Source organism: Eleginops maclovinus, chromosome 10, assembly GCF_036324505.1.
Source record: "Eleginops maclovinus isolate JMC-PN-2008 ecotype Puerto Natales chromosome 10, JC_Emac_rtc_rv5, whole genome shotgun sequence".
NCBI classification, from domain to species: Eukaryota; Metazoa; Chordata; class Actinopteri; order Perciformes; family Eleginopidae; genus Eleginops; species Eleginops maclovinus.
Window position 1 is genome coordinate 14,020,264 of NC_086358.1, and position 25,883 is coordinate 14,046,146.

Consider the following 25,883-nt stretch of genomic DNA (forward strand, 5'->3'; position numbering starts at 1 on the left):
TATCTGCTAGCCACAGGTGTTAGTAAAACTGGAAGTACCACTAAAAAGTCCTGCATTCAAAAGGTTACTAAACTAAAAGTACCAACGAGTTAGCATCAGACTATACTTAAGGTACCAACATTTAAAGTACTAATTACGCAGATTGGCCCATTTCAGAATAATATGTTTTAATTTTAAATATTAATCACTAAAGTGTTCTCAAAGCTGGGAAAGGTGCAGCTAGTTTAATGACTTTGTATACTGCAGGGTATTGTGAATTTTCCCCAGGTCTAACTCAAGTCTTGTTTAAGGGTTGATTATATTTCACTTGAATGAATCCAAAAACATAATAGGGCTTCTTTAAACAATAAAGTAACTAAAGTTACAAAATAAATGTAGTGGAGTAAAAGTCCACGTCTTCCCTCTGAATTGTAGTGGAGTAGAAGTGTAGCATAAAATACTCAAGGTAAGTACATGTATCTCACATTTTTAATTAAGTACAGTACTTGAGTAAATGAATTGAGTTAATTCCCACCTCTGGTTTTCATTTATCAAGTCATATTCTGCTGGATTTACAGTATATTGTGTGATTATTGATGCCTTACGTACGCTTAGTTGTTTTAGCCTTTCGACGCACTGCACCGTCACTGATGGGTGTAGATCGCGAGGTCGGTCGCTCCACCTTTCCTGCTTAAGGTTAGTACACTCTTGTTTCTCTTCAGAGCGCATAAATCTTTCGCCTTTTACTAAAGATTTCCGTGGAGAGGAACATTATGAGTTCGAAATAATTTTTTGATGCCCTGCCTCGTGCGGGGCTTCCTAACACTGTTGAAAAATAATCATCTCATCTTCATGCCAAGTAATACGAAAAAAGCAGCATTGAGTGAAAGAGATTTCACATATAAGCAGAGAACTGTTTTCTTAATTGTAGTGGAATAGAAGTAAAAAGTACATTGAAACATTCCAGAAAAAGTACAAGTATCACAGTACTTGCGTAAATGTACTAAAGTGTTCTCAAAGCTGGGAAAGGTGCAGCTAGTTTAATGACTTTGTATACTGCAGGGTATTGTGAATTTCCCCCAGGTCTAACTCAAGTCTTGTTTAAGGGTTGATTATATTTCACTTGAATGAATCCAAAAACATAATAGGGCTTCTTTAAACAACAAAGTAACTAAAGTTACAAAATAAATGTAGTGGAGTAAAAGTCCACGTCTTCCCTCTGAATTGTAGTGGAGTAGAAGTGTAGCATAAAATACTCAAGGTAAGTACATGTATCTCACATTTTTAATTAAGTACAGTACTTGAGTAAATGAATTGAGTTAATACCCACCTCTGGTTTTCATTTATCAAGTCATATTCTGCTGGATTTACAGTATATTGTGGGATTATTGACGCCTTACGTACGCTTAGTTGTTTTAGCCTTTCGACGCACTGCACCGTCACTGATGGGTGTAGATCGCGAGGTCGGTCGCTCCACCTTTTCTGCTTAAGGTTAGTACACTCTTGTTTCTCTTCAGAGCGCATAAATCTTTCGCCTTTTACTAAAGATTTCCGTGGAGAGGAACATTATGAGTTCGAAATAATTTTTTGATGCCCTGCCTCGTGCGGGGCTTCCTAACACTGTTGAAAACTAATCATCTCATCTTCATGCCAAGTAATACGAAAAAAGCAGCATTGAGTGAAAGAGATTTCACATATAAGCAGAGAACTGTTTTCTTAATTGTAGTGGAATAGAAGTAAAAAGTACATTGAAACATTCCAGAAAAAGTACAAGTATTACAGTACTTGCGTAAATGTACTAAAGTGTTCTCAAAGCTGGGAAAGGTGCAGCTAGTTTAATGACTTTGTATACTGCAGGGTATTGTGAATTTTCCCCAGGTCTAACTCAAGTCTTGTTTAAGGGTTGATTATATTTCACTTGAATGAATCCAAAAACATAATAGGGCTTCTTTAAACAACAAAGTAACTAAAGTTACAAAATAAATGTAGTGGAGTAAAAGTCCACGTCTTCCCTCTGAATTCTAGTGGAGTAGAAGTGTAGCATAAAATACTCAAGGTAAGTACATGTATCTCACATTTTTAAGCACATATTAAGTACAGTACTTGAGTAAATGAATTGAGTTAATTCCCACCTCTGGTTTTCATTTATCAAGTCATATTCTGCTGGATTTACAGTATATTGTGTGATTATTGACGCCTTACGTACGCTTAGTTGTTTTAGCCTTTCGACGCACTGCACCGTCATTGATGGGTGTAGATCGCGAGGTCGGTCGCTCCACCTTTTCTGCTTAAGGTTAGTACACTCTTGTTTCTCTTCAGAGCGCATAAATCTTTCGCCTTTTACTAAAGATTTCCGTGGAGAGGAACATTTTGAGTTCGAAATAATTTTTTGATGCCCTGCCTCGTGCGGGGCTTCCTAACACTGTTGAAAAATAATCATCTCATCTTCATGCCAAGTAATGCGACAAAAGCAGCATTGAGTGAAAGAGATTTCACATATAAGCAGAGAACTGTTTTCTTAATTGTAGTGGAATAGAAGTAAAAAGTACATTGAAACATTCCAGAAAAAGTACCACAGTACTTGCGTAAATGTACTAAGTTACACCCACTGTTGTCAGCCAGCCCATACTATGTTGTAGAAATAGGATTGATATTTTTCAATAGTGTTAGGAAGCCCCGCACGAGGCAGGGCATCAAAAAATTAGTTTGAACTCATAATGTTCCTCTCCACGGAAATCTTTAGTAAAAGGCGAAAGATTTATGCGCTCTGAAGAGAAACATGAGTGTACTGCTATCTCTTAGAAAGGGTGGCGCGACCCATCTCGCGACCTACACCCATCAGTGACGGTGCAGTGCTTCTAAAGACTATCATGTAAGCGTGCATAAAGCATCAATAATTACGGCATATTTTCTTAATCCAGCAGAATATGACTTGGACAAATGAATACCGATTATAAATTGGGCTACTCATGACTTCTGAAATGTTTAAATATAAATTAACATACAGGTGTTTTTTTCATTGTGTGAACAAAATATTCTAGACAGAGAAATGTAAATCATTTCATTAGGAGAAAGTTATTACTTAAGGTATACAATAAATATAATTTAGATGTCTTAAAATATTGACAATGTGGCGGAAAATACTTCCTTTAATAAATGTCCCAATTTATATTATTTTAATGTCACAATACTTCAATGCCATCTATGTCACTTAGTTTACTGAAATTAGGGCTACATATTTGTAAACCATGGTTGTGTACTTAATTGTCTTTATTTCCTTACTTATGTGTGCTTTACTTTTTTATTATTGCATGTCTGTTATTTTTTGACCTGCTATTCAACTTTTACTTAACACTGTACATTTCCCCGCAACGGGACCAATAAGGGAATTCTGTTTCTTCTGATTCAGAACTGGACTGAGTTGGACCGTTCATTAGAGAGCTCATAGCTCCGGTAACAGTTCCCTGCGTGTGCAGTGGGAACTCTATCACTCTGACTTCAGGGTGACAGAACAAGTATTACTTTCACAAGAGCAGGAAGCCCCGCACGAGGCAGGGCATCAAAAAATTAGTTCGAACTCATAATGTTCCTCTCCACGGAAATCTTTAGTAAAAGGCGAAAGATTTATGCGATCTGAAGAGAAACATGAGTGTACTGACGAGTATAAGAAACGGTGGAGGACCTGATTTTCCAGGTATACGTCGTTCAGTGATGGTGTGATGAGCCAATACAATTTACTGTTCCTTCGTTTTATTCTAGACTATCTCTTTTTACTGGGGCAGCAGGTGATAGTCTTGATTTTGATTCGGAATGAAGGACCAATGATTTCGTCTTTATAAATGTAAGAGATTATGTTTCAAACATTTTAAATATTGCGCGCGATGCATGATGGGTAGCGATACGTAGTTCCCTGTTGTTCATTCCGTTCTTGAACAGTTTAGTTACCCCTTGAATTTAGGAAAATAAAACATAACGATTGTCAAATAAGTTTGACTAGAGTGGCCGGACATTTTAAAAGGCATTATAGCAGAAATACAATATTATGTCCGCAAACCATACGCATGCGCTGTACGCTCAAAACGAGAACATCACCTTCTGCTACTTCCGTCTTTGCACAGAAGGCTTTCCATTACAAAGAGTTGTCGTAGTCTCTTTGAATGTGGAATTTCCTTATATATCCTGTCGAAATCAATATTATAAAACCGCTTACATCATTATACTAGTTCAAAGAGATCTTTAAGTCCCATAATGACCTGGGTACGCCATTAAACCAGCCTCTTTTTTTTTTTAAACAATCAAAGAGACAAGATTACTTTCTGTCTGAAGATTCCGTCTCTATACACTTCTGTTAAACTAGTTAGGCTATTGTGACATTAACATACCATTTTTTTCCTTTTACATCAATCTTCCTACTTCTTCTGTTTTAATTGCAGGCGTCTAATAATACGTTTAAAGGAAAATCACTATGTCAGTAACTTATCACAGCTTCAGGCAGTACCCCGGAACTGGGGATCACAAGAACAAATAATCTTTTTTATTTATTTACAATACTTACTTTAATTATTTTCATTAGAGTGATGATTTTCACTTGCATGGAAGTCTTGACCTGCAATCACATAGCAAGCCTATAAATGTCCTATTATACTTATAAACATTTGGGTCTATATTCTCTCTCTATAGATGGTATACTGTGTGTGCCTTACAGTCTATAATAGTAGGGCATTTACTTAAACGATTTAGGACCCAAAATTCCAGTGTAGACTTCCTTAATTAAAATCTCACAAGTGTATGTGGTTGCAGGTCAAAGAATTACAACAAAAAGATGTCACGACAAAGCAGAGTTTAGCTTAGATGAGGTTTATTTGTGGCAATGCCACATTCTTCGTATAATCAGAAAAATTACAAAAGTGAACATGGTTACCAGCATAATTTCCCAATGACACAAAGATTAAATATATCACAATCAGAATGTTAGAAGTACAACAGAAAAATGGCAGTTTTGTGCAAAAATCATCCATTCTGTACGTATCAGAAAAAATACAGTTCTCAACATTTATCTGGCAGGCTTTTCTGTGGAAATGTAAAGAACCAGTAACACAACTAATCCGCTCTGAAGTGATTTCCATGCAGTATCAATAGCACTTTGAAAACATTAATGCAACTTTATTTCATGTTATTTCATCTTGTTTTATAACATTAGAAATCAGAACTGTAACTCTGTGGTAAACCTCCCTTCCTCTTACTTTTAAAATCAAGCTGATATTACTGACAAATCGGCTCACAGCATTGGCATTCAACTTGTTACGCTATGATTTATAAACCGTTTGAAAGAGGGGACCCTATCTTTGGTGCACAACATGAAAATTATCACCTTGGTTCTTCGACTTCCAAAAAGGATTGATTGGTTCAATTTTATGTTTTGGTCAGCTGTTGAAATATAAATATAGGTCATTATTCTAATATAAAAAATAAGGCAGGTTTGTTTCATGTTCCCAGTGGGATCTGTCAGCCTATTGTGCATTTTTTTCACGTTCCACATATTGTGTAGTGGTTCATATTCTCCTCACACAAGGCTGGGCTGGAAGGGATTATAAAACCGACCATTTTAAAAGTGTCTGTGTGCAGCTACACGCAGCTCTCCTCAGTTCATATGGCCTTGACATCGATAAGGTTGCCTTGTTGGTTCCCTTGCCTCAAGGTCTTGATCCCCTGCAGCTTGCGGCCGTGGAGGGTGAAGCGAGACCAGGCTGCCAGCTGGAGCAGGGCACAGGTGATAGGCACAAACACCAACATGTAGAAGCAGCCAAGGCGCACAGGCGGAGTCCCTGAGCCGGACGCGACGTCAGCCACAGAGACCAGAGAGTCCTTCACGGGATGCCGATCGAAAATATCATAACCTGAGGAAGAGAAATCCATAATTCATCAATCAAGGTATGAAAAACCCCTGACTAGTTCTGCAAGACATGTGTAGAATAAGATAATTATCCCACATCTAAACAGGGCCCTAATAGTTTAATAAATCAAATCGCAAATTGGTACTAGTTCGAAAGCTAAAGGAACTCTTATTTTAATAAAACCTTAGGGGGTTTGTGGATATTTATCAGTTAAATGATATGACCACAAGGAAATCCTGAAGTGGGGTATCGTTGTCCTTTATAATTTTTATCATATGGAACTGGACAAACCTGTAAATAACTGTGCCACAACAAGACAAATAAACACATGTTTTTATTGGCATTTCAATTATATTGGAATTAGCAGCTAATGGGGTTGTTTAATTTAAGGGTCATGGTTAGGGATGCATCGATACATCGGTGAGACATCGGTTAGTCCTATTTACCACCATCGGCACATCGGTAAAATAAGGAGACATCACAGATGGCAGTCGCCGATGTTTATGTTTTGCTACGTGACCGGGAGAAGTCGCATTAGCGTCGTTGTTTTTAAATCTGACGGACCAAATCTGAAGTCAGGGCATCATTTTAAAGGATTAGAACAGTGACTGTAGGTCTCCCGTAACTTTAAAGTCTTTCGAGGGGGCGTCTCCTCTCCTCTACGAGGAGCATTCTACTTGCGCGGGCTGAAAGGACTGCAGCCCCGTGTACCGGGTGTCTGGAGGATCGGTAAATTAAATCCATTCTTTAGTGTTCTTGGGAGGCCGTCATATATATTTTTGATTTTGTTATACTTGCTGCTATTCTCGTTAACTTCCAGAAACTTACTATGGCTCGCTCAACCTCTCTCTCGCGCTTACACATGCACACACGTATCCCCCACTCTCTCTTATAGGGATAGGCTGCCTTAGTCTGCATTGTGCTACCATTACAGTTTACATAGTAAAACATCGTCCATCGGTATCGGCAAAAATGTTATTCTTAACATCGGTATCGGCCGACATTTTTGCAATCGGTGCATCCCTAGTCATGGTGTTATTTTCTTACCTTTAAATAAAGCAATTTGAATTGGGGTTAGTAAAATTTGACTTGAGTAAGTGAAAACAAGACACTGAAAGGTTTAATTTAAACTAAGGCTTATCAATCATAATATCGAACAGTTACCAAATTCATGGATGCAGACACATATCCTCCTGGAATTCTAGAAGTCTGCAATATCACTGAGCTACAATCTCCCAGAAAGACCCATGAAGACAGCAGCGTATGTACACTTCCTTGTGAGAAGTGTTTTCTGTAAGTACCTGTGTATACACACAGCAGCCAGGTGCCGATGAGAGGTGCGAACGTCTGGCCAGGTTTGGTCAACAGGGCAACCATGCCGAAGAGAAGAGCAGAGGTGGCCTGATGACGACGATTCACCACAAAGTCCTCGTCCACCAGATCGGATATAACCAGTTTCAGCAGCTTGCATGTTCCTTCTGTAAACACCCGGTTACTACAAAAGGAGAGAAGTCTCTAGTTACAGGCTCCAGCACCAACAGTAAAGAAGAGAAACTTTTCCAGTCTTTAAGGAAGGGAATGGTTACTGTTTCTGAGCATGCTTAGGTGTGCCCGTTTGTATTAGAACCACATTATATTGTGTGAAATACAATACAACTTAATCACTCTGGGCTGATATGTTTTCTATTGGCTCAGCTGTTTTCTATTGGCTCAGTCTGAATGTTTGAAAGAGATAACCAAAAGCATTCACACAGTTGACAACAAATGTGACTTATACAAGACTTACAACAAACACTCCATGAGGGCTCGGCTACCAATGATGAAGAAAGCATTTGAAATCCGTTTATAACTATAACTTCTGACATTAATGATTGATTCAAATAGAATATATTTTCGGTCTACTCTGTAATATAAGATCTGTTGTTTGTCTGTCTTAAATGGAAGAATGATCCTTCCTCTGTAGCTCTATTATCTTTTTTTAAAGTTTTCTGTGTGGATTTTTCTTCTTCCGAATCAGATATCTATGAATAGAAGTGTTGTATGTTGATAGATTTTAAAAGCCCTTTAAGGTAAATGATTTTGTACTACATAGTCTTGCGCATACTGAGTGACAGAGGCACAAACTGGAGCAACGTTTAAATTTTACCAGGAGGGAAAAATGTATTGCAGCAAAAAAAAGTAATAATTGGATAAAACATGTAAAAAATGTTGAGTTAAGCTAAGGGAATACACAGCGACAGAAAGAGTCCTTGGTGTGTCCCTAAGAGTATTGCTGTGTTTGTGTATTCAGCTTTGAGAGAAAAAATGAACAAAAACAAGCAAACAAAAGTACAAGCGTTCACACATCGGACCCCGTGATGCGTGTGCTGATGTGTGTGTGCGATGCCATACCTAGCAATGAAGATGCACAGCAGATAAATGTGGTCAGCCCCAGCCAGCAGCATAGCCACACTAAGTCCCAGTTTGAGCATAAATAGCCAGCGGATAACCTGGTAAACACCGTAGCGCTGGCACAGTGTCAGGAAATACAAGTTGTTCAGGTGGGGGGCAATGTAAGAGATGCCTGCGTGGGGGGGTAGAAGCAGAACTGAATTAAACCAAAAGAAAATCAGGGGTAAAAAAAGCAATTGTAACATAAAGAAGTCGGGTAGCAAATAATATTGAAATGGAAATACTACATCTCTAATAAGATCAGTTTCTTATCATTCAGAGATGCATTTTCTAATACCACATCACAGGTTTGCTAAAATACCACATCAAATGTTTGCTAAAATCTCCCTAATCCTAAATAATGATTTTTGGGGCAGATTGGATCAAATTACCAAGGATGCATCCATAAAAAAGCTTATATGCAACTAGCTTGAATCATGCCAGTAATGGTAATCATTCAAAATGTGTTTCTCATTTACTATATTTAAAAAAAATAACTCGCACTCCTCTTAGATTTAAAGTGTTGTTTGGGATTCCCTTTAGTGTTAAGCCTTAACAATGCTGCGATAATATAAGCAGTATTTATTTTAGTCTGTACTGCCTAGCTGTAGCACCAATCATGGTTTAAAAGACCTGAATGTTTTATTTTTTGTCTCTTACCGAGTAAGATAGAACCTGTGGAGGCAGAAATATTGTCTGACAGGAGATGCTCCAAGAAAAGAGGAAAGAAGTTGCTGTTGAAGTGGCAGTGAAACACCTGCAGGGGGAGCAAAGACAACGACAGAGAATGGTAAGTAAAACAAAAATAGAAAAAAAGAAAATCAGCTACTGTATCACATGAGAGCGTTCTAAAATACATTAACATATCTTGCAATACTTCTGTTTTAGGGCTCAGTGATAATCCAGCTGGTTTTAAGCATATGTTGTAGTTTTTTGTGATGTATATCTCACCTGAACAAGGTTCATAGAAACAAACCACATGAAGTTCTTGTGTTTGGAGAGCTGCTTGAGGTACTGTCCAATGGTGACGGGTTTTTCTGGGTTGGTCATTGGAGCATTGCCAACACTCAGCCTGGGAAAAAAAGAGTTAAGTGAGACGGAGAGGAAAAATAAACACCACAGCTCGAAAACATGTCAACCAGAGTTTCAATCCAAATCCTTACTCTTTAAGTGCCAGTGCTTCGTCCTGTCTTAGACGGACTTCCTTTTGGAAACGATGCTGTAGCAACCGAGACACTAAGAAAAATCCCAGAATGGAAAAAGCTGCAAGAGCCACACAGAAGAGACGGAAGAAGTAGAAGTCCTCTTTGTCCCAGAAGGAGTAGGACAGAAAAACGGAGAATGATCCGAGAGCGCTGAACACGGAGCAGTGGAAGTTGAGACGCGTGCGGTCGCTGTTGGACACGGCGAGGTCGGCCAGCAGGGCGCTGTGGTGGAGGTCCACCATGGTGAGGAACCCGTCATACAGACACAGGCACAGCAGGAACTGCAGTCCCGGTCGGGCCCACGCCACCCAGAAGGCGAGGAAGGACAGAGCGAAGAGCGGGCCATTTGTTGAGAGGGCCTTCAGGCGCTTCAGCACCACCTCTGGATTTGTGATCTGAGTGCCGGACCTGGTGAGGAAAAACAAACACACATGAACTGACTTGATAAACTAGGAAACAATTTCTGGTGAAGCCATTTAGAAATCCAAAGATCTCTACACTTTTTATCTAACCAAGTATGTTTTGTGGGCTTATATTCATTTTCACACCTCAAAATAACTGTTGTTAGATGCCTATGTACATGCACACATTAACAGTCAATACAAACCAAAGAGAACACTTTTGAATGTGTAAACATTTCCACAGATTAATGTAATTATAACGTCCCAAGCTTTCGACAGCACAGTCACATGTATGGTTTAATCTCAATAAAGAGCAAACACAGACGGCAGCTTAATGTTTGATGAGATGTCAGAATCAAGGAGACAGTTTTGGGTAAATTGTGTGTAGCCATATGAAGAAGTCATGGACATTTCTGGAGTTCTGGAGTGTATTTTTTTTGCAATGTTTTAAATAAAAAGCAGTATTTATCCTAGTGTTTTCCATTGACAAAAATAAGGAAGGATGCCAAAAACTTACTGAGGAGAGCTGAGGAAGGCCCGATCACTCAGCCAGCCGAACAGAGGGTCATTCAGACTGTTCCATATAAGGAATACCGTCTGTGGAGCAGCGGAGAGAAGAAGACAGTGATTGATTATGAAAATCATCAAATAAAACACAATGATGGTTTATTACTCAACTAGAGCATGATATAAAGCTTCTGGGAATTAGAAGAAGACACAGGGGAGGACAGTGGACCTAAATATGCGAGACATTCATTTAGAGACTTCAGCTGCCATTTGAATAATTTGAATATTCTACTTTCAACCAGACATCAAGACCCAAACAATTGGGTTTTGTCTTCACCAATACATTTGAAAAAAATACTTCCTGACCCAGAGTTCAAATAGAAAAACAAAAATCTGAAAAACGATATATTGAAAGTGAAAGATTTGGCTATCGAAAAGTCTATGTTTTCCGTACTGCAACGTCTCATTACATTTTCTTTAAAACTACATCTGAACATGATAGCTTCCTTCTAAACTGGTTAGCAGGACTCACATACAGCCTTAAAAATCACCACTATCGTACGGCAACAGCAAACTAGTGCTACATATTAAGCCTGGGCTACAGGTCAAAATCTAAATTTGGATCATGGTTTAGTAATGTTCTTTGGATATGTTTACCTCTGTAAAGTTCTCTGTATCTTTACATCATGCAATAAGTGAAACTGCAAAGACTTTCAAGCTTATATAAGCATTTAAATCAATGTAATGGACATCACTTGTCACTTACCTCTCCCACCCAGAAGGAGATTTTATCGATCTTGTAGATGGACACGAAAGTCTCCACGTAGTAAAGCAGGAACACATTGTGCAGGATGGAGGTAAACAAGGCCAAAGAGCCGTAGAGCACTGCAGTAGAGACAACGCTTTGCCAGCAGCCCCAGGCGCTCCTGCCCATTCTTCTTTCTCAATCACTCTGCTGCGTTTTCTTTTTGTGCCAAGCTGCAAACATCTCAGGGCCTGGCCGACCCCGGGTCACAACCTCATGGTAGCCTGCAAACATACAGAGCAATAGGATAAATGGTTATTTTGAGTCCAGTAGACAAAAGGAAAAACTAACTTTTTACTCCCCTGAAGCAAAAAGACTTGATTTAGATGTTAGCACTACATTTGAATATGCTAAACACATATCTGAGCCCTATTGGAAGTCACAGCCTTGTCTCTAGTATTTAAATGTCTCTGTCTCTGTTAAAGAAAGGAAGTAAAGGAAGTTATTTTCATAGCAATGATGCTGTAGGTAGTCATTAAAGTTAGTTATGCCACGGTTCCCCTTCTGCTTTCGCCCACGCCTTGCTGTGGTGAGCTGTGTAAAACTATAATTTTTCTTTGTATGACCACTCCCCTGACGTTCCTCCACCTCCCTAAATATCTGGGCTTATTAACAGTGAAACAACAAAAGAAAAGTCATATGATTCTCAGGCTTTCTATTCAGGCCAAGTGCTTTCACTGGGCTTTATGTTCCACGGGTGTCACATTCATAATTGCATTTGGTTGAGGGTTGAAACATTTTAGAATTGCTATTTTGTGCGATTCTGAGGGGATCTTCACCAAACTCAGATGTACTGTATCTTTGAAAAAGATGGTTGATTTATAATGTGAAGTCCAGCACATCTTTGCAGCATGACAGTATTTAATGTGTACGTTTATTTCTACACAATTCATCTTTAACATAAATGATGTCATTCTTGATTAGAAAATTGCAGTAGGCTTTCTTGCAATTTTGATAGAATTTCAATAAATTGAGCAGCCTTATTCTGATAGTGTTTTGAACAAGCAACACAACATATGTAACTCTGTACCGTAAAAGCTAAGGTCATAATATGCGATTGCTTTAAAGAAAGTATATGGCATTAAAAGCACACCCAAAGTTGTCTCCATGTCACATCTCTTTGTAAAGGATTGTCTTTTGTCACACAAGCTAAGGACACCGAGTTCCCAACAATGAATGCAAATCCTGCTTCAGTTTGCATACAACGTGTCACTTTCCTTTCGCAGATCGTGGTGCAGTCTCACACGTAGCACCCTTGGGAGAAGAATTCCCTTCATCACTTCACACCTGACTCTCATATGCTCCGACTTGCCCTGATCTACAAACATGCTCTCTCAGCTTCAGTAGGGGAAGCCATATAATAGCTCAAAATAACAGTGTAACAAGGCAATAAGACCCTTTATATTAGCTTCAACCACAAAGCATCAAAGGATACCTTTAAACCGCTTATAAGTAGCAGGGAGATAGCAACTTTAGCCAAAGCACCCTCCTTTGGAGTGCAAACAAAAAGCTTTCCAACCCTCTTCCTATCAGATCCAAGCTGTAGAGAGGCTGCATATATCACATCTGGCACACATGGTCTATCTTACTAAGATAAGAAGTTATCTACCTTGTGGATATACACATATCCACTTCATATCCTCTCAGCCACAGCAGACACAGGAGCTGCTTGCACCTGTGGAGGTTTCTTGGCAGAGTGTTCAACCTGTTGTATTCACTCAGATAGCCAAAAGGTGTGATGACCAAACATAATGCCGGAGCAGATCTCAAGATTGATTAGAACACTAGAGAAGGGGGCGTCGTATTTATTAGATTTTTGCACATAACTATATAAACAATGCAAGCCTTGGTGTTAATTCTGACTACCTGCTTACATTTTATTTTTTTGTTTTGCTGTTCACTGTTTTTTAATTTTTTTTAATTTAATGGCCAATATGAGATTACAATTTAACTATATATTTCTCCTTCTTACAAAAAAAACCCTGCCCGTGTGACAATGTGGTGTGGAAATCATTTGAAAATGAAAGCAAAACCCTTATGCAGAAAAAGAGAAAGACAACCCCATTCTCAGTGATTGTGCACAGATATGATACTGAAGTGAAAGTCAGTAACCCTTTCTTTTTCCACATGCAAACGCTGGATATGGCTCATAGAGAGTAGGACTTTTAAATAAATTGTGTGTTAATTAATTCGTCTATGAATGTCACTATTGTACCTACACTTACTAAAGCATATTTCTAGTTAAAACTCAAACTCACCGCTGCAAATGCATTGAATAGGTACTAGTGCTTAAAATCAGCCAGCCATCCTAGTTATTGATATTCTTGACATACGATACAGTATAATAATGATGTATTCACTATCTGTTATGTTTACTTTCAGCTAGTAAGCTAGCTGACGTCATTTAACAAGCTTCTACTAATGTAAATGTCTCTGAACCTGCTCATATTCGACCACAAAGCTACAACTAACAACCCACATGTTGTGTAGTCTGCTGTGCCTGATAATAGTAGCTGGCAAGATCGATACATACCTATAATGATAATAATATTTACAAAACGAGTCGATTATTGGGTTACAGAGCGTTGCCAACTCAGCTACTGCTAATGGTTAGCACTAGCTCGTCTAATTGAAATGCTAGTATTAGTTAGCTGGTTAATGTAACAGGCTGCCTATCTGGAGATCAACACAATCACAATTAGCTTTAAGCTCCTTTTATATCACGGTAGGAGAGAAATGTTACGTACCTACAAAAAGGCTGTTATAACCACACCAAATAAAGAGTCTGTTTCTCGGTGGGAAGCGGACTTGTTGGCAGAGGCTCTTCCGCTCGTCAGCAGCAGCTGTGTCTCGGTGGAGGCGGACAGACAGATCACGTCATGACATCGACAGTCGGCTACTCACGTCCGCGACGGTCCCAGTGGATTTGTAAGCATGGGTTTCCCGGTTAGTGTAGTAGACAAACAGATAAGAGTTACAGCGACACCCAGTGCCAATTTCACCAGCACCAGCTGCCCCAGTCTATTTCTATTGGTTATAACCTTTCATGTCGCCATGTAAGTAGGCTAATTAATTAGACTAAGTTTACCCAATTGAGGTATGCTACTTGTGCTTAACTTGGTTTCCTGTTGCCGCATAATTTAGACTATTTGCTCCACTCAATCTCAGTCAACAATATTGGTATTTTTACTCCATTATATGTATTTATGTCTAATGTATCTTATTTTACTACAGATGAATACACCGAGCAATATAAATTAATTAGTTGTATAACATCAAGGTGATTAAAACATAAATGCATCTATTTTTTATTCAAATTAAAATGACACTAATAAATAATAATAAAATACACTATTCTCAAATGGCCATTGGTCATTCTGAATAATAAAGTATTGTAATGTTTGGTACTTACGTCCAATACGTTTTTTTTAAATTACACTTTAGTAACATTAGTTACTTTTTAAATGCAACATTGTAACAAATTGTAACAAATTCTCAGTGTTTTTGCATTGATATGAAGTTAAATACATGTTCATGTAAAGTCTAGTTCGCTAAGAATTGAAATTGCTTGTTGGTCAAATTCATTGCAAAAATACTGTTTTGGGTTACTTTAAAAGCATACTTTTATCTTTTTTAAGTGAAAAAGTAAAGTTAAATATGAAAAATAAAATTATAAAAAGTGAGATGTATTATATAAAACAATGTTTCTGTTTAGGCTAACCATAATTTAGATATCTATCATTAAATAAATAATCTATATTTGTGCTTATGATGTGCATGAAGAGGGTAGTGGAAAAATACCAATAACTATTGTTTTTATCTTTTCCATCGTTTCTCCAGCAGGGGTCAGTCACGAGGCACTGATTAGACTCTCTTTACTGTATATTAACAGACAGTAGGACGAAAGCCTAAATGCTCACAAAGGGTTAATACAGTGTTCATATTAACAAACAATCACATTTATACAGTGACTTACGCTTCAAGAATGTTTGTATCAGTTAAATAATTTAAGTTTTTTTCCTTTTGTATTTACGAGCTGTAAAATAGCTGTCATGAAATATTAAACATTAAATTCAACTTGTTTATGTCACCCAAAAAGTGCTGCTTTGTATCTATTGAACCTATATTAAAGCCCCATTGTCCATGAAACAAATAACAAATTCAAATATACCTTATCCTTAAAAATATTAGAGACCTATAATTTTGATAAACATATTTTATCATGACACATTTGAAACAAAACCCAACCTTTATGTATCAACACAATGACAAGTGGAAGCCACATGAACAAAGTATGGAAAAACCATAAGGCAAGTCGACTTGGGTTATCAATCTAGTAAACGTATGTGTGTGTGTGTGTGTGTGTGTGTGTGTGTGTGTGTGTGTGTGTGTGTGTGTGTGTGTGTGTGTGTGTGTGTGTGTGTGTGTGTGTGTGTGTGTGTGTGTGTGTGTGTGTGTGTGTGTGTGTGTTACGTTGTTGGGGGAGGCTGACTGTGTGTGTGCATTGGGTAACTGCTGCAGCAGCAGAGTAGCAGTAGCTCGGTGTTTCGTCGCGGAGAGGACGACTCAGAGGATATTCGTGGACTCCATGAAACTAAGCAGGTGAGTCGGTCTCTTACTGCTGTTATTCTCTTTTTACTATTCCTTTGTTTAGTATGTTTGTTCTACTTTGCCTGCGCGTGCACACGGTCTCAGTTCATGTATCTGTGCTCAAGTGAAGGTGAGTAAAGAGTGCAGTGCTGTTTTCCCTCTCACTGCTGCAGTCCGGGTCGGACAGGTGCACATGGTTGGATGTTTACAGACCTTGTGTGGGTGTTAATACTTAAATCCATATGTGTGTTAAGTAAGTGAATAACTGCGGGAGTGTTTCTGTGTCACTGGCTATATATTATGACGGTTCCCATTTTTCTTGAAGACGAAGATATGAAAGAGAATCATAGCCTACATATGTTGCTTATATGTAGGTGACTGTAAAAGCATTTTACAAAGATACATTCAAAATGTGTTAAACTTAATAAGCATATGTTAGTGGTTTGTTGTAAAAGTTCCTTTTTTTTTTACCACCAAATCTTCTAAAATTGGAAGATCTCTTAAAAATGTTCATTATCGATGAATCGTATGACTATTTTTATTATTACTATAACAGTGGTTAAAAAAATGGTTGGTGCCATTTTTTCTATCGGTTAACTTATCGTTTTGTGGAAAATGGCCCTAATGGTTATCAAAAGGGTTTGCAATTGTTTGTCTATCAATCAAGTAATCCTTAGTCTAAACTAAACATGGTAGCTCTAATGGGAATGTAAGTCTGGTCAGAAATGTGTCTAAAAGAATCATGAATGACTTTTTATAAGTTTATAACATGTTTGAAAAGCTATTGTTTAATTAAAACCTAAGCAATGAATTAATTATGCTCAATAGTATCAGATATAACCATTCATATTCTCCTCTGCTGCTGCTAAGTAGTGGTGGGAGAATTATCCAGATTCTTTAATTGATTGAATGTGAGAATACCATAATCCAAAACAAAAAAAATCTATTGAAAATGTAAGTCTTGAATTGAAAATTTGACATGATGATATGAGTCAAAGTGTCCTTATAGTGTGTTGTCTTTATTGCATTTTTGTTAATTTATATAATTTTGGACAGTTTAATCCACTACATGTTTCATAATTTGATTATGTGAAATTCTAATTTGTGAGACAAATGCAATATTTCCACCATAACTGTTGAGTCAGTGATAATGTTAATAATAAAGGAGTCAAGCAATCAGCTACTTCTGTAGAATGTTAATCGGTCATTAATAAATAGTTTTTAGTAATCCATCAAGTCTGCAGTTGTAAATATTAATAGGCTGTTCATGAATAATTAGTGGTTAAGATGTCCTTCAGCTTTTTTTTGCAGAAGGTCGGAGGTCAAACGATCTCTTAATTAAAGAGCTATGTCAACATCAGCCACAACTGGAAATCCTTAAACCAACGAATAATAATGCAATTATTACCGATCTTTACATATAAAGAGCACCTTGTTAGAGAGTGGTACAGAAGACTGAAGTGGTTATCTCATCTCTCCAATCGAGTCCTGTGGGCTCAGGAGATAACTGTAGAGAGGAGCAGCGTGTTGGTACTATTTTCAAGGTTCAAATTTGGCTAGCAGATCAATTTACACATTAGCATATGTGCCATAAAACTGCAAATACCATATCATGTTCAAATTATATCATATAGTATACCGAGCTTGAAGATATCTATTATTTTCCAGAGTAAACTTGTAAAGAAGAATAACTCCAATGACAAAGTTAATGTCCCCAATGAGTCATAGATGCAATTCCTCTGTATATATATATCCTGTTGAGTCCCAAGAAATCCATTATGGGTTCTTACTTTTGAACATGATCGCATAATGTGCAGGTTTTGTTTATCGAATAGACCCAAACCCAACACATCTTTATATTTTCAATGTATGAAGAGGCAGATTATATGTGACACAATGATGATTTCATGCTTCTCTGATAAGATTTGTCGAAAGATCTTACACTTCACAGTTAATGTGGCCCACAGGGTGATCCCACTCATTCTTCCTTTAATGTGCGAGTAATCCTATTTATGATTCAGCTGTACGCCAACTCCCAACAGTTTCAGTCAAGGGCAGAAAAAAAGGAAACAGTAATATTTAAGTATATATAGTATAGAATTTCTTTGTAAAAAAATAAAATCATTCAGTCTTCGTCTAAAATTCATTTGGCATTTGAAGTGGTATCAGTTAAAAAGAAAGAGAGGAATGGCTTGTCTGTTTTATTGATCTTTTTGCAGAAATATCACACTGGTGTTTATCAAATAATGCTCATATTGTCAAACAGCTTTAACTTACTCTGTAAGCCTATTCATAATCTGTCATGACTTCACTTTAGGATGGTTATTGAAATGTGGCAACAGAATATCCCAGCAGATATGAAACAAACCCTGCTTGTGGATCAATACACAGGAAGTAACTGATATTGGTTGCTAAGTTAAAGGTGCTTCAGACGCCGCCTGCTGTTTGTTTGATTCCTTTCGCCTCCAATCATGCATGACATATTGGTTGTGCCACGTCCAAGGCAGATGTGTTTACCTTCCCCTCCTGACGCGTCCATGCTTTCATCAGTGAAGCAACATCACGTTGTCCTTGCCAGCTTCTCTAGTGTACACAACGCAAATGCAGATGTGTTGAAACAATGGAGTGTTGGCTTTGTGTTTCTCATGAGGGCAGCAGCTGACACACCAAAGGACTTCTCACCAGCACGCTCTTCATCTGCTGACCTCAATTTGGAGACTGTGGTTTAGGTTTAAGACAGCAGTCATCAAACAAGAGTGAAGTTGCATTGTTGCTCTGCCTAGGTAATGTCACTGGAGTCAATTTATTGAGCTTACATTTGAAAAATGTGAGTGTGGAGTTAGAAAAAAGTGAGCTTACCAGACCTCAGTAGCCTGCTCTTCTTCTCTGTTTGAGATTGGTGGCTCCAGGCTACACAAGCAACAGAAACACACCTGTATCTCTGAACCAACTGTAAGTGGATGAGTTGCATTGTGGGTAATATAGGTGCTACATTTTGTCAATGTCAATGTGTGAAACAAAGAAGACCATATCTCTGGTTCTGCTGCATCAATTTAGATTTATTTTAAAGACTATAATAAGTATCATCAGTAAGTTGTTCCTTCAGCTGTATTTCAAATAAAAAAATAAAAAACATAAGTATGTCTGTAAGTCTCCTCACTAAGCTTAGTACTGAGATGACTTTAGTTCCCCTTTACTTTAACTTAAAGTGGTGAAAATCAGGCTTTAAACATCTTTAGACTCCTCAGTATGAGTTAGGTGACACAGCACAGCAGTGGTTTTGTGAAGCAAAAGCATTGAGTAAAGCCAGCTTTAATAAAATAGTTCTGGATGAAAGTAAGGTGAGAGGATCTCTGCACCATCACTTACTTTTTCTCTTCCTATTGCTAACTTTGTCATCTTATACGTCGGTTTCGAAGCTTAGCACTCAAACTGCTTACAGAGAGGTCATTAGCCCCACCGTTCTTTATACTGCGAGTGATTAGCAGCAGCAGCATTGGAGATTAAACTGGGAATTCTCCAGTGTCACAATCCGGCGGAGCGGGATTCTCAGTTGACCCTTTGATCAGTGACAGAGCCAGAGAAGGGGGCAGCCAGGCGGAGATTGTGCTGATGGCACAGGGCCTAATCTCTAGATCATCCGTCATGCTGCTCCAGTGTGCAGCCGGCTAATTAAGAGATGGAATCGTGTGTTGTAATATCACATTACAGGGCACATAATTTAACATCCCAAAACTTTTTAAATGGCCTTTTTATGTAACAGCACCTGACTCATTCACTTTGGCTAATTGGTTGTAATCAGAGAGTGATGGTGCATATCAGCAACTCATTTTCTGCTCGTGCTGTCAAGTAGAAAAGAGAGTTCATACACGGTCATTTTGTTTAGCAAGATATTAGGGGAGTATGGTTTAATGTCTGTGTATCTCTAAAGGCTTGATAATGTACTCATGTCTTATCAAAGTTGTTTCCTACCAACCAATGTGTACAACTTTAACCAGTACATTTATTTGAAGTACAATTTGGGGGTGCTTGTACTTCCTATTTTCTAGTTTCCAACATTTGGGTCATGTTTTCACCAATATTGAGACAATTCCCTGCTCACCTTTATATATCATTTAGTTTAAATATTACTTTTGGACCCAAGGAGACAACTTTTATTTTTCAAGTCTTTTTTGATTCCCACATTTATCATTCACATTTGTTTTGTGTCTCACTGGAGGGGAATCAACCATTAGGTAGGGAACCACAGGACAAAACCAGCCAGCAGAGTATCCTATAAAGTGTCAGCTGCAATAGTGAAATGCTGCTTTCACATTGTTTGTACTGTTACTTGAAATGGAGTGTGTTTACATTGTTGTATTGGCACTTTTACTCAACTAAAGGCCCTCAAGATTTCTTCTACAAGTATCATATATTACTATTATCAAGATATTACTAATAAGTACAGTATTTCCCCCCTTAGTGGTCATCTTTTTTCTATAAATGTTTGTTTTGTTTAGCATTAAAGTCAGCAAAAACTGCCTCTGGTTTGGTATGCTGGATCATTTCTCTTTTAGTCACACACAATCTTTTTTGTATCTTTTTCAGCTGGAGGATAATCAAAGAGTCTGCTCTGGATTCCTGCTGGGCCTGAAAATACTAATTTCTCCAGTCATATTGTCTGTCTCGAACAAAGTGAGAGCAATTGAATCTGTATTTGGATCTGGGTCTGTGTGTTAAACATGGGAGACCAGCAATCAGTCCGGCCCCTCCTGCCGCCATTACTGCTGCTCCTGACTCTCCTGGCCAGGCTGTCTCAGCTCTGGGCCTTCCCCTTCAGCCCGTCCCTGGACCTGGATGTCACTCCAAGGACCACCGTCTTTTCCAAAGGTAAGGGGCAAACACACTTCCATTTTCAAACTGTGAGAAAAGTAGAGATGTGAGGTAAAATGAACCAAGCTTAACTTGTAGCTTACAGATACTAAAATACTTTCTGTTTACATCCCCAAAAGCATTATGGGAACTTAACTTGCAAAACATGGCAATCCCCCAGAAGAGAACTGAGAAAAATAATAGGACTGACAAAGTGCATTGTTGTTACAGTGAGGAGAAGAGGGGGTAAGACTGTTCTAGATGCATTGTTGCCGACACACGTGCACCAGCCTTCTGAACACTCACCTCACTGTCCTTATTTGATTCTGCACCCCACCCCCTCCCCTCCCCTTCTGGTTAAATATGTGGCACAGTTTTTCGAAGTTGGCCCTGAAGACAGCTCCTTCCTGCTCAGAGTTATTAATCGCCTCTCTCAAGTCCTGTCCTAGATCACACAGCTCAGCAAACACTTCTAATGAAACAATAGACATAAGGCCCTCATAAAAGAAGACCTGAGTGAGGTAGATCTGATTAGTGTCCGTGCAGAAAATCCTGCTGAGTTGGTGTATTTTGGCACAGAGGGGGGTGTTTACAATCATCATCAGCAGCTTCTTCCTTCTACCTTCCCTTCTTCTCTTGCTACCAGCTCACCTTTCCCCTCCCACCTTTTTTTCCCCTCACCCCTCATCACTGCGGCAGAGGCTGCAGCTGCAGAGAGAAGGGAACTCCAGCACTGGCAGAATGATGGGATGGCTCTTACCTCCACCCCTCTCCTCTCCTCTCCACTCCTCCTCACTCCTCTGAGGAGGAGTATTATTAGAGGACGGGTGGAGTGAACAAGACCTCGGCTCTATGGCCTGCATTATTCGGGTGCAATGTCATAAGAGCTGATAAGAGTGTTGCAATGTGAGATGATGCTTCGCAGATTGGAGGATTTGTTGCTTGACATTGTGAATCGCAATCACTCAGAGAGATGGGAATATAACAAAGGAGGAGACACTTTTGCTATTTGTTGTTCCTTTTTTGTCCAATTCAACCTGAGAACAGTCCTACAAATTCAGTTTTCTGGGGATAGAGAAAATTCAGTGAATATTCCTCCAAGTTTTGCTTCACAGTGAACTGATTTGTTGTGCTGAAGAGAAAGTTTTAAATGTTATTTATGGCAGACCCTTCAGCACAGAACAAAATGAAATACTGAACATGGCACTACTTTAAAGGGGCCCTGTTATGCGTATGTTCAGGTTGATATTTGTATTTTCTGCCTCTACTCTGACCGGTTACATGCTTTAATGTTCAAAAAGCTCTTTACTTTTCTCATACTGCCTCTGCTGCAGCACCTCTTTTCACCCTCTGTCTGAAACTAGAGTCCAATCTGCTCTGATTGGTTAGCTGGTTGGCTCTGTTGTCATTGGTGAAGCGCTTAGAGATGTCCCTATGGCCTATGACTTTCAATGAGTTGGAGCGCTTGCCAATAGAAGCGTGTCTATTACATAGTTCACTACAAAAATACACAAAAGAGTGCAATCGAGGCGTTTCAGGCAGTGTTGGGCTGGGGGGTGTGGGAGAGAAACTCCTTCTGGTGTGAACTTTGGTATTTTAACCTTTGCAGACATGCACAAAAAACAATCCAGCACCCTACAGGAATGGGATAACCCCAAAATGCATGATAAAAGCGAGTGTTGTGACGCTGTTTACTGCAACCAACAGGAGCAGGAGCTGGTAACTAATATCAGTACTGTTTATGAAAAGGGCAGGGTTGATTAACTCTGAAACGCTCATTACATTGGACAGCACGTATAATTCATTAAGCGTTACTCAATAGGTTTTTAAGTGCATCATAGACAGAACTCATTGTATTCTCCTCCTCCCAACTGTCATGCCCCTTGGCTATTTATTTACACATCCCCGCCTCTCGGATTATAAATCATACATACTCTGTGGGCACTTTTCTGTGCCGCAGCCAGACTCAGTCTCTCAACACAGATTAGATTTTTCTCTCTGCCCTGGTAGAAAGTTGTCCTTGACCTACTTTGTAATCATCAGGGGAGTGCATGTGAGAGTGCAGGGTGTGCACGTGTGTCAGCAAGTGTTTTGTCAGTCTCCATGAGGGTCTGCGTGTGTGTGAGTGCATGTGGGGGGGGAATTTTTGGGGTTTGCATGTAGTCACATCATGTAAAATCTGCAGCCGATGTCACTTTCCCTGTGGTGACACATGTCATTGGGGAGGAGGCGGGTGGAGAGTGGCGAGATCCACCTCTTAAAGATAAGATGTGTCTGCCCGGATGTGCAGGACTGTATTTGGAAATTGGATGCGTGTTGTGGGTGGGTGTCACTACCTATGGGAGACTCTGTGGGAGGATTTATGATATGTTTCTCCGCTGTAGGGTGAGGGGGCGCTCATTAATTTACAGTATGCTTTACAGATGGCCTGCGTGAGTGGAAGGACAAGGACATGATACATCAGAGGGAGCTGAGATTATTAAGAAGGATGACACAAGATGATTTTATGCGCTCTCGTATATGCCTCGGAAAACACCTTATAGAAGGAATGTAAGGAAAGGATTCTGCATTGTGTAATAACCTGCAGAGGTAATATTTGAAATATAAACTGCTTTTCAGTAGTGGGGGTTGCAAGTATTTTCTTCCATGACGTAAAGCTGCACTATTCAATATTTTTATATTTGCAATGATTGAAATGGCTATAATGTGAAGGGTTGGCGTAGTGATGAGCCCGACCCTACAGCTCCGCTCAGCTCTATGGTGCGTTTAGGGATCTTTCAGCTCATTGATTTGATTTTACGATCTGTTACTCTACTGTTTGGATTCAGTCTCATCCCTATCATAAACCTCATTTGCATCCATAGCAGGCAGCTCTTCTCTGCAAAAACAATCTCTGATACACCCACTTTCATGATCTACCAAGCACCAAACAGCAGATAGACAATTATTGTGCCAGGCTGGTGAGCATGGTGCACCATTAAAGCTGAAGAGACAGATGTTTGTCTTCGGAGTTGGAGACAAAAAAGGAGCTTGGAAAAAGGGGAGTGAGTACACGAACAAACATGACCAAAGTAACGCTAATGTTCGCCAACATGTTATCTGAATCAACTTGGTCACAGAAATCGAAAGAAATGTATATTTAATTCAAAGAATTTGTGAGTTAGTTGTAAGAGAGTTTGAAAACTGCACTTTAAAATGTAACTGTATTCTGTCTATTGGTACCTTTTCTGTCGAGTTCAATGCTCACTCTTTTAAAGAAATAATTATTTTGCAATAAAGTAGCTGGCAGAAAGGCAGAACTGAGTTCACTTCAAAATCAGAGTATTATCAGTTTTGTGATGTTCAACGGTTATCACATATTGATTATAATGCAGCAATAATCTCATCGTTGTGGCCATTCTGACTGTGGGTTTTGCCAACTTTACTCCTCCATTAGAAATTCAAGAAACAAATCCTGAGCACAACAAGATTTTGTGAGGCAAGCAGCCTAAAGCTTTCAAAATAAGCAAATGGACACAGAAATGAGCTCCAATGATAAACCATTGTAGAACTAGAGCCATCTGACAACCTAGCTAACATAACAACTGTCAATAGTTACTTTCCAAAGTGCAAACATTGTCTTAGCTGTGTCACGAAACATATGTAGTATAGTTGTGTGGAAAATGTGTGGCATCCTTTCTTTGTAACAAAGAGATTAAAAAGTATATCCAGGTTAATAGGTGAATTGGACGACTCAACTTAGATTGTGTTTATAAGGCTGTGTTGCAGTTTTTCTCCCAGAGGTGAGATTAATGCTTGACTGTGTTCTGAACCCTGCTGTATGCCCATGGGGTTTCCTGCTTTGGCTTTCCCAGCCTATGCCACCAGACCTGAAGTAATGGAGCAGTGAAATATTGATGCACTGTAAGTTGTCTCATGCTACTATGACAAGATGAGAAGGCAAGGTCTTGTTAGCAGGGTTACTTATGGTTAGCACAGTAATTGGGGTGGTATACTAAGAAACAGCTTGATGCTTTCAGTCGACAAAAAGTCGGCATTTTCTTCTAATTGCAGCCTCATTATTTAATGGTTGGTCTTTGCAAACAGCCTGAGCAGCTGCATCTGTTTTGAACACATCGATGATTTTCTCACATCACCAGCTTGGGTAAGGCTGCTTTGACTGAAGTTGGTAAACGCTGCTAAACATTTGTTTTTATCCCTTTTTATTTGTTCGCTCAGTGGTGAAATTTAATGTTTTTGGACACAATCTATTAAGACATCTCTGATGTTTTGATCTTACCTTCCCGGTTTAGTGTGATGTGTGAATCTGACAAGCTTTAACTGGTGAAACATTGATAGCATCCATAGCGAGACCTGAAAAAACACAGGGTCTGTTTTTGAGTTGTATGTGGGGTTGGCTTTCTTTTCTAAAAGATGAAAGTCTTGGCTCTCTTTCATCTCATTCTGCAGTCTCCCTGGTTGAACAAAGTCCTGAAAAAGATTTGGATCTGACACAAACTCTGAATAAGAAAGGCATTGTGTTTTTGTCTTGTGGGACATGCAGTAAACATAATGCTAAAACTTTAACTTGATGCATCTCTCTGACATCTTTGTTCATTTAGAGCTAAGTTGACATAAAGAACTTCCTGTTTTCCTTCAAATAATGTAGAAAATTGTCATTGTAAAGGGATTGCTCACCCAAATTGTTAAATAAATATGCTGCATTTAGCTTTATGTCAAAAGCTGTTTGTAGCCAATATTTTTGTAAAATCACATTTGTGGAAGACATCATTTCAATACCTTTCCAAACTTGACAGTCTGACCCAGTCCGAATATAGCAGTGAATGATTTGACCTGATCCAGAAAGGAGGTGACCCAAATAGAAAATAGAGCATGAATTTTCCCGCGGTTCATAGTTCACAGTCTCTGGTGTTGTTTGACACCAGATGGAAAGACCTGTGAACCACTGTGAACAGCTCTCCTTGGATCCACCTTCTGCTTTATAAGCTGTTGACAGTGAGTGTGGTGGATTTTGCAATGTAACAGGTATGTGTATGGAAATAAATGTTGCTGTTAAGCTTATTTTCTTAGATCTCCAATCATTCCTAATGTTTCTTTTTTGGTGGAGGCAGGAATGTCAGATTGAAATCAGCAAAGCTTGTATTTTATTTTACATGCTACCTACGTTAAAGTTGTCATACAACACATACAGGTGTACGAAACCAACAATTCATTCACATAC

General features: G+C 38.9%; 2 protein-coding genes and 5 non-coding genes across 7 annotated transcripts in view; 4 read left to right on the plus strand and 3 right to left on the minus strand.

The window, feature by feature from the left end:
• Positions 1–681: 681 nt before the first annotated feature.
• LOC134871431 (U5 spliceosomal RNA) lies at positions 682–796 on the plus strand. Its single transcript, XR_010166697.1, has one exon. It is a non-coding gene; the product is annotated as a U5 spliceosomal RNA (small nuclear RNA).
• A 680-nt stretch (positions 797–1,476) lies between these two features.
• Positions 1,477–1,591, plus strand: LOC134871432 (U5 spliceosomal RNA). Its single transcript, XR_010166698.1, has one exon. It is a non-coding gene; the product is annotated as a U5 spliceosomal RNA (small nuclear RNA).
• Positions 1,592–2,278: 687 nt separating this feature from the next.
• Positions 2,279–2,393, plus strand: LOC134871433 (U5 spliceosomal RNA). The gene has a single exon (XR_010166699.1). It is a non-coding gene; the product is annotated as a U5 spliceosomal RNA (small nuclear RNA).
• Positions 2,394–2,651: 258 nt separating this feature from the next.
• On the minus strand, positions 2,652–2,766 carry LOC134871425 (U5 spliceosomal RNA). Its single transcript, XR_010166691.1, has one exon. It is a non-coding gene; the product is annotated as a U5 spliceosomal RNA (small nuclear RNA).
• Positions 2,767–3,517: 751 nt separating this feature from the next.
• Positions 3,518–3,632, minus strand: LOC134871424 (U5 spliceosomal RNA). The gene has a single exon (XR_010166690.1). It is a non-coding gene; the product is annotated as a U5 spliceosomal RNA (small nuclear RNA).
• Positions 3,633–4,820: 1,188 nt separating this feature from the next.
• mfsd13a (major facilitator superfamily domain containing 13A) lies at positions 4,821–14,168 on the minus strand. The gene is made up of 9 exons (XM_063893820.1): positions 13,969–14,168; positions 11,183–11,445; positions 10,427–10,506; positions 9,467–9,916; positions 9,255–9,375; positions 8,964–9,060; positions 8,265–8,436; positions 7,175–7,368; positions 4,821–5,876 (listed from the first exon to the last, which is right to left on the minus strand). The coding sequence occupies exons 2-9, from the start codon at positions 11,348–11,350 to the stop codon at positions 5,626–5,628; spliced, it is 1,533 nt and encodes a 510-aa protein (XP_063749890.1). The 5' UTR covers positions 11,351–11,445; positions 13,969–14,168; the 3' UTR covers positions 4,821–5,625.
• Positions 14,169–15,741: 1,573 nt separating this feature from the next.
• Positions 15,742–25,883, plus strand: part of sema4gb (sema domain, immunoglobulin domain (Ig), transmembrane domain (TM) and short cytoplasmic domain, (semaphorin) 4Gb) — a 36,392-nt gene continuing 26,250 nt past the window's right edge. Inside the window, 2 exon segments of the mRNA XM_063893469.1 lie at positions 15,742–15,823; positions 20,399–20,680. Of these exon segments, the coding sequence (XP_063749539.1) occupies positions 20,533–20,680 (148 nt within the window). The 5' untranslated portion in view covers positions 15,742–15,823; positions 20,399–20,532.

Bases quoted from the DNA above. Each gene is read 5' to 3' on its own strand.
- mfsd13a (XM_063893820.1), bottom strand. From the start codon at position 11,350: ATGGGCAGGAGCGCCTGGGGCTGCTGGCAAAGCGTTGTCTCTACTGCA. The intron at 9,376-9,466 runs GTAAGGATTTGG...TTTTTTTCCCAG, and splicing joins GAAGCACTGGCACTTAAAGA to GCTGAGTGTTGGCAATGCTC. The intron at 7,369-8,264 runs GTATGGCATCGC...CTCCTTTTGTAG, and splicing joins CTGTGCATCTTCATTGCTAG to TAACCGGGTGTTTACAGAAG.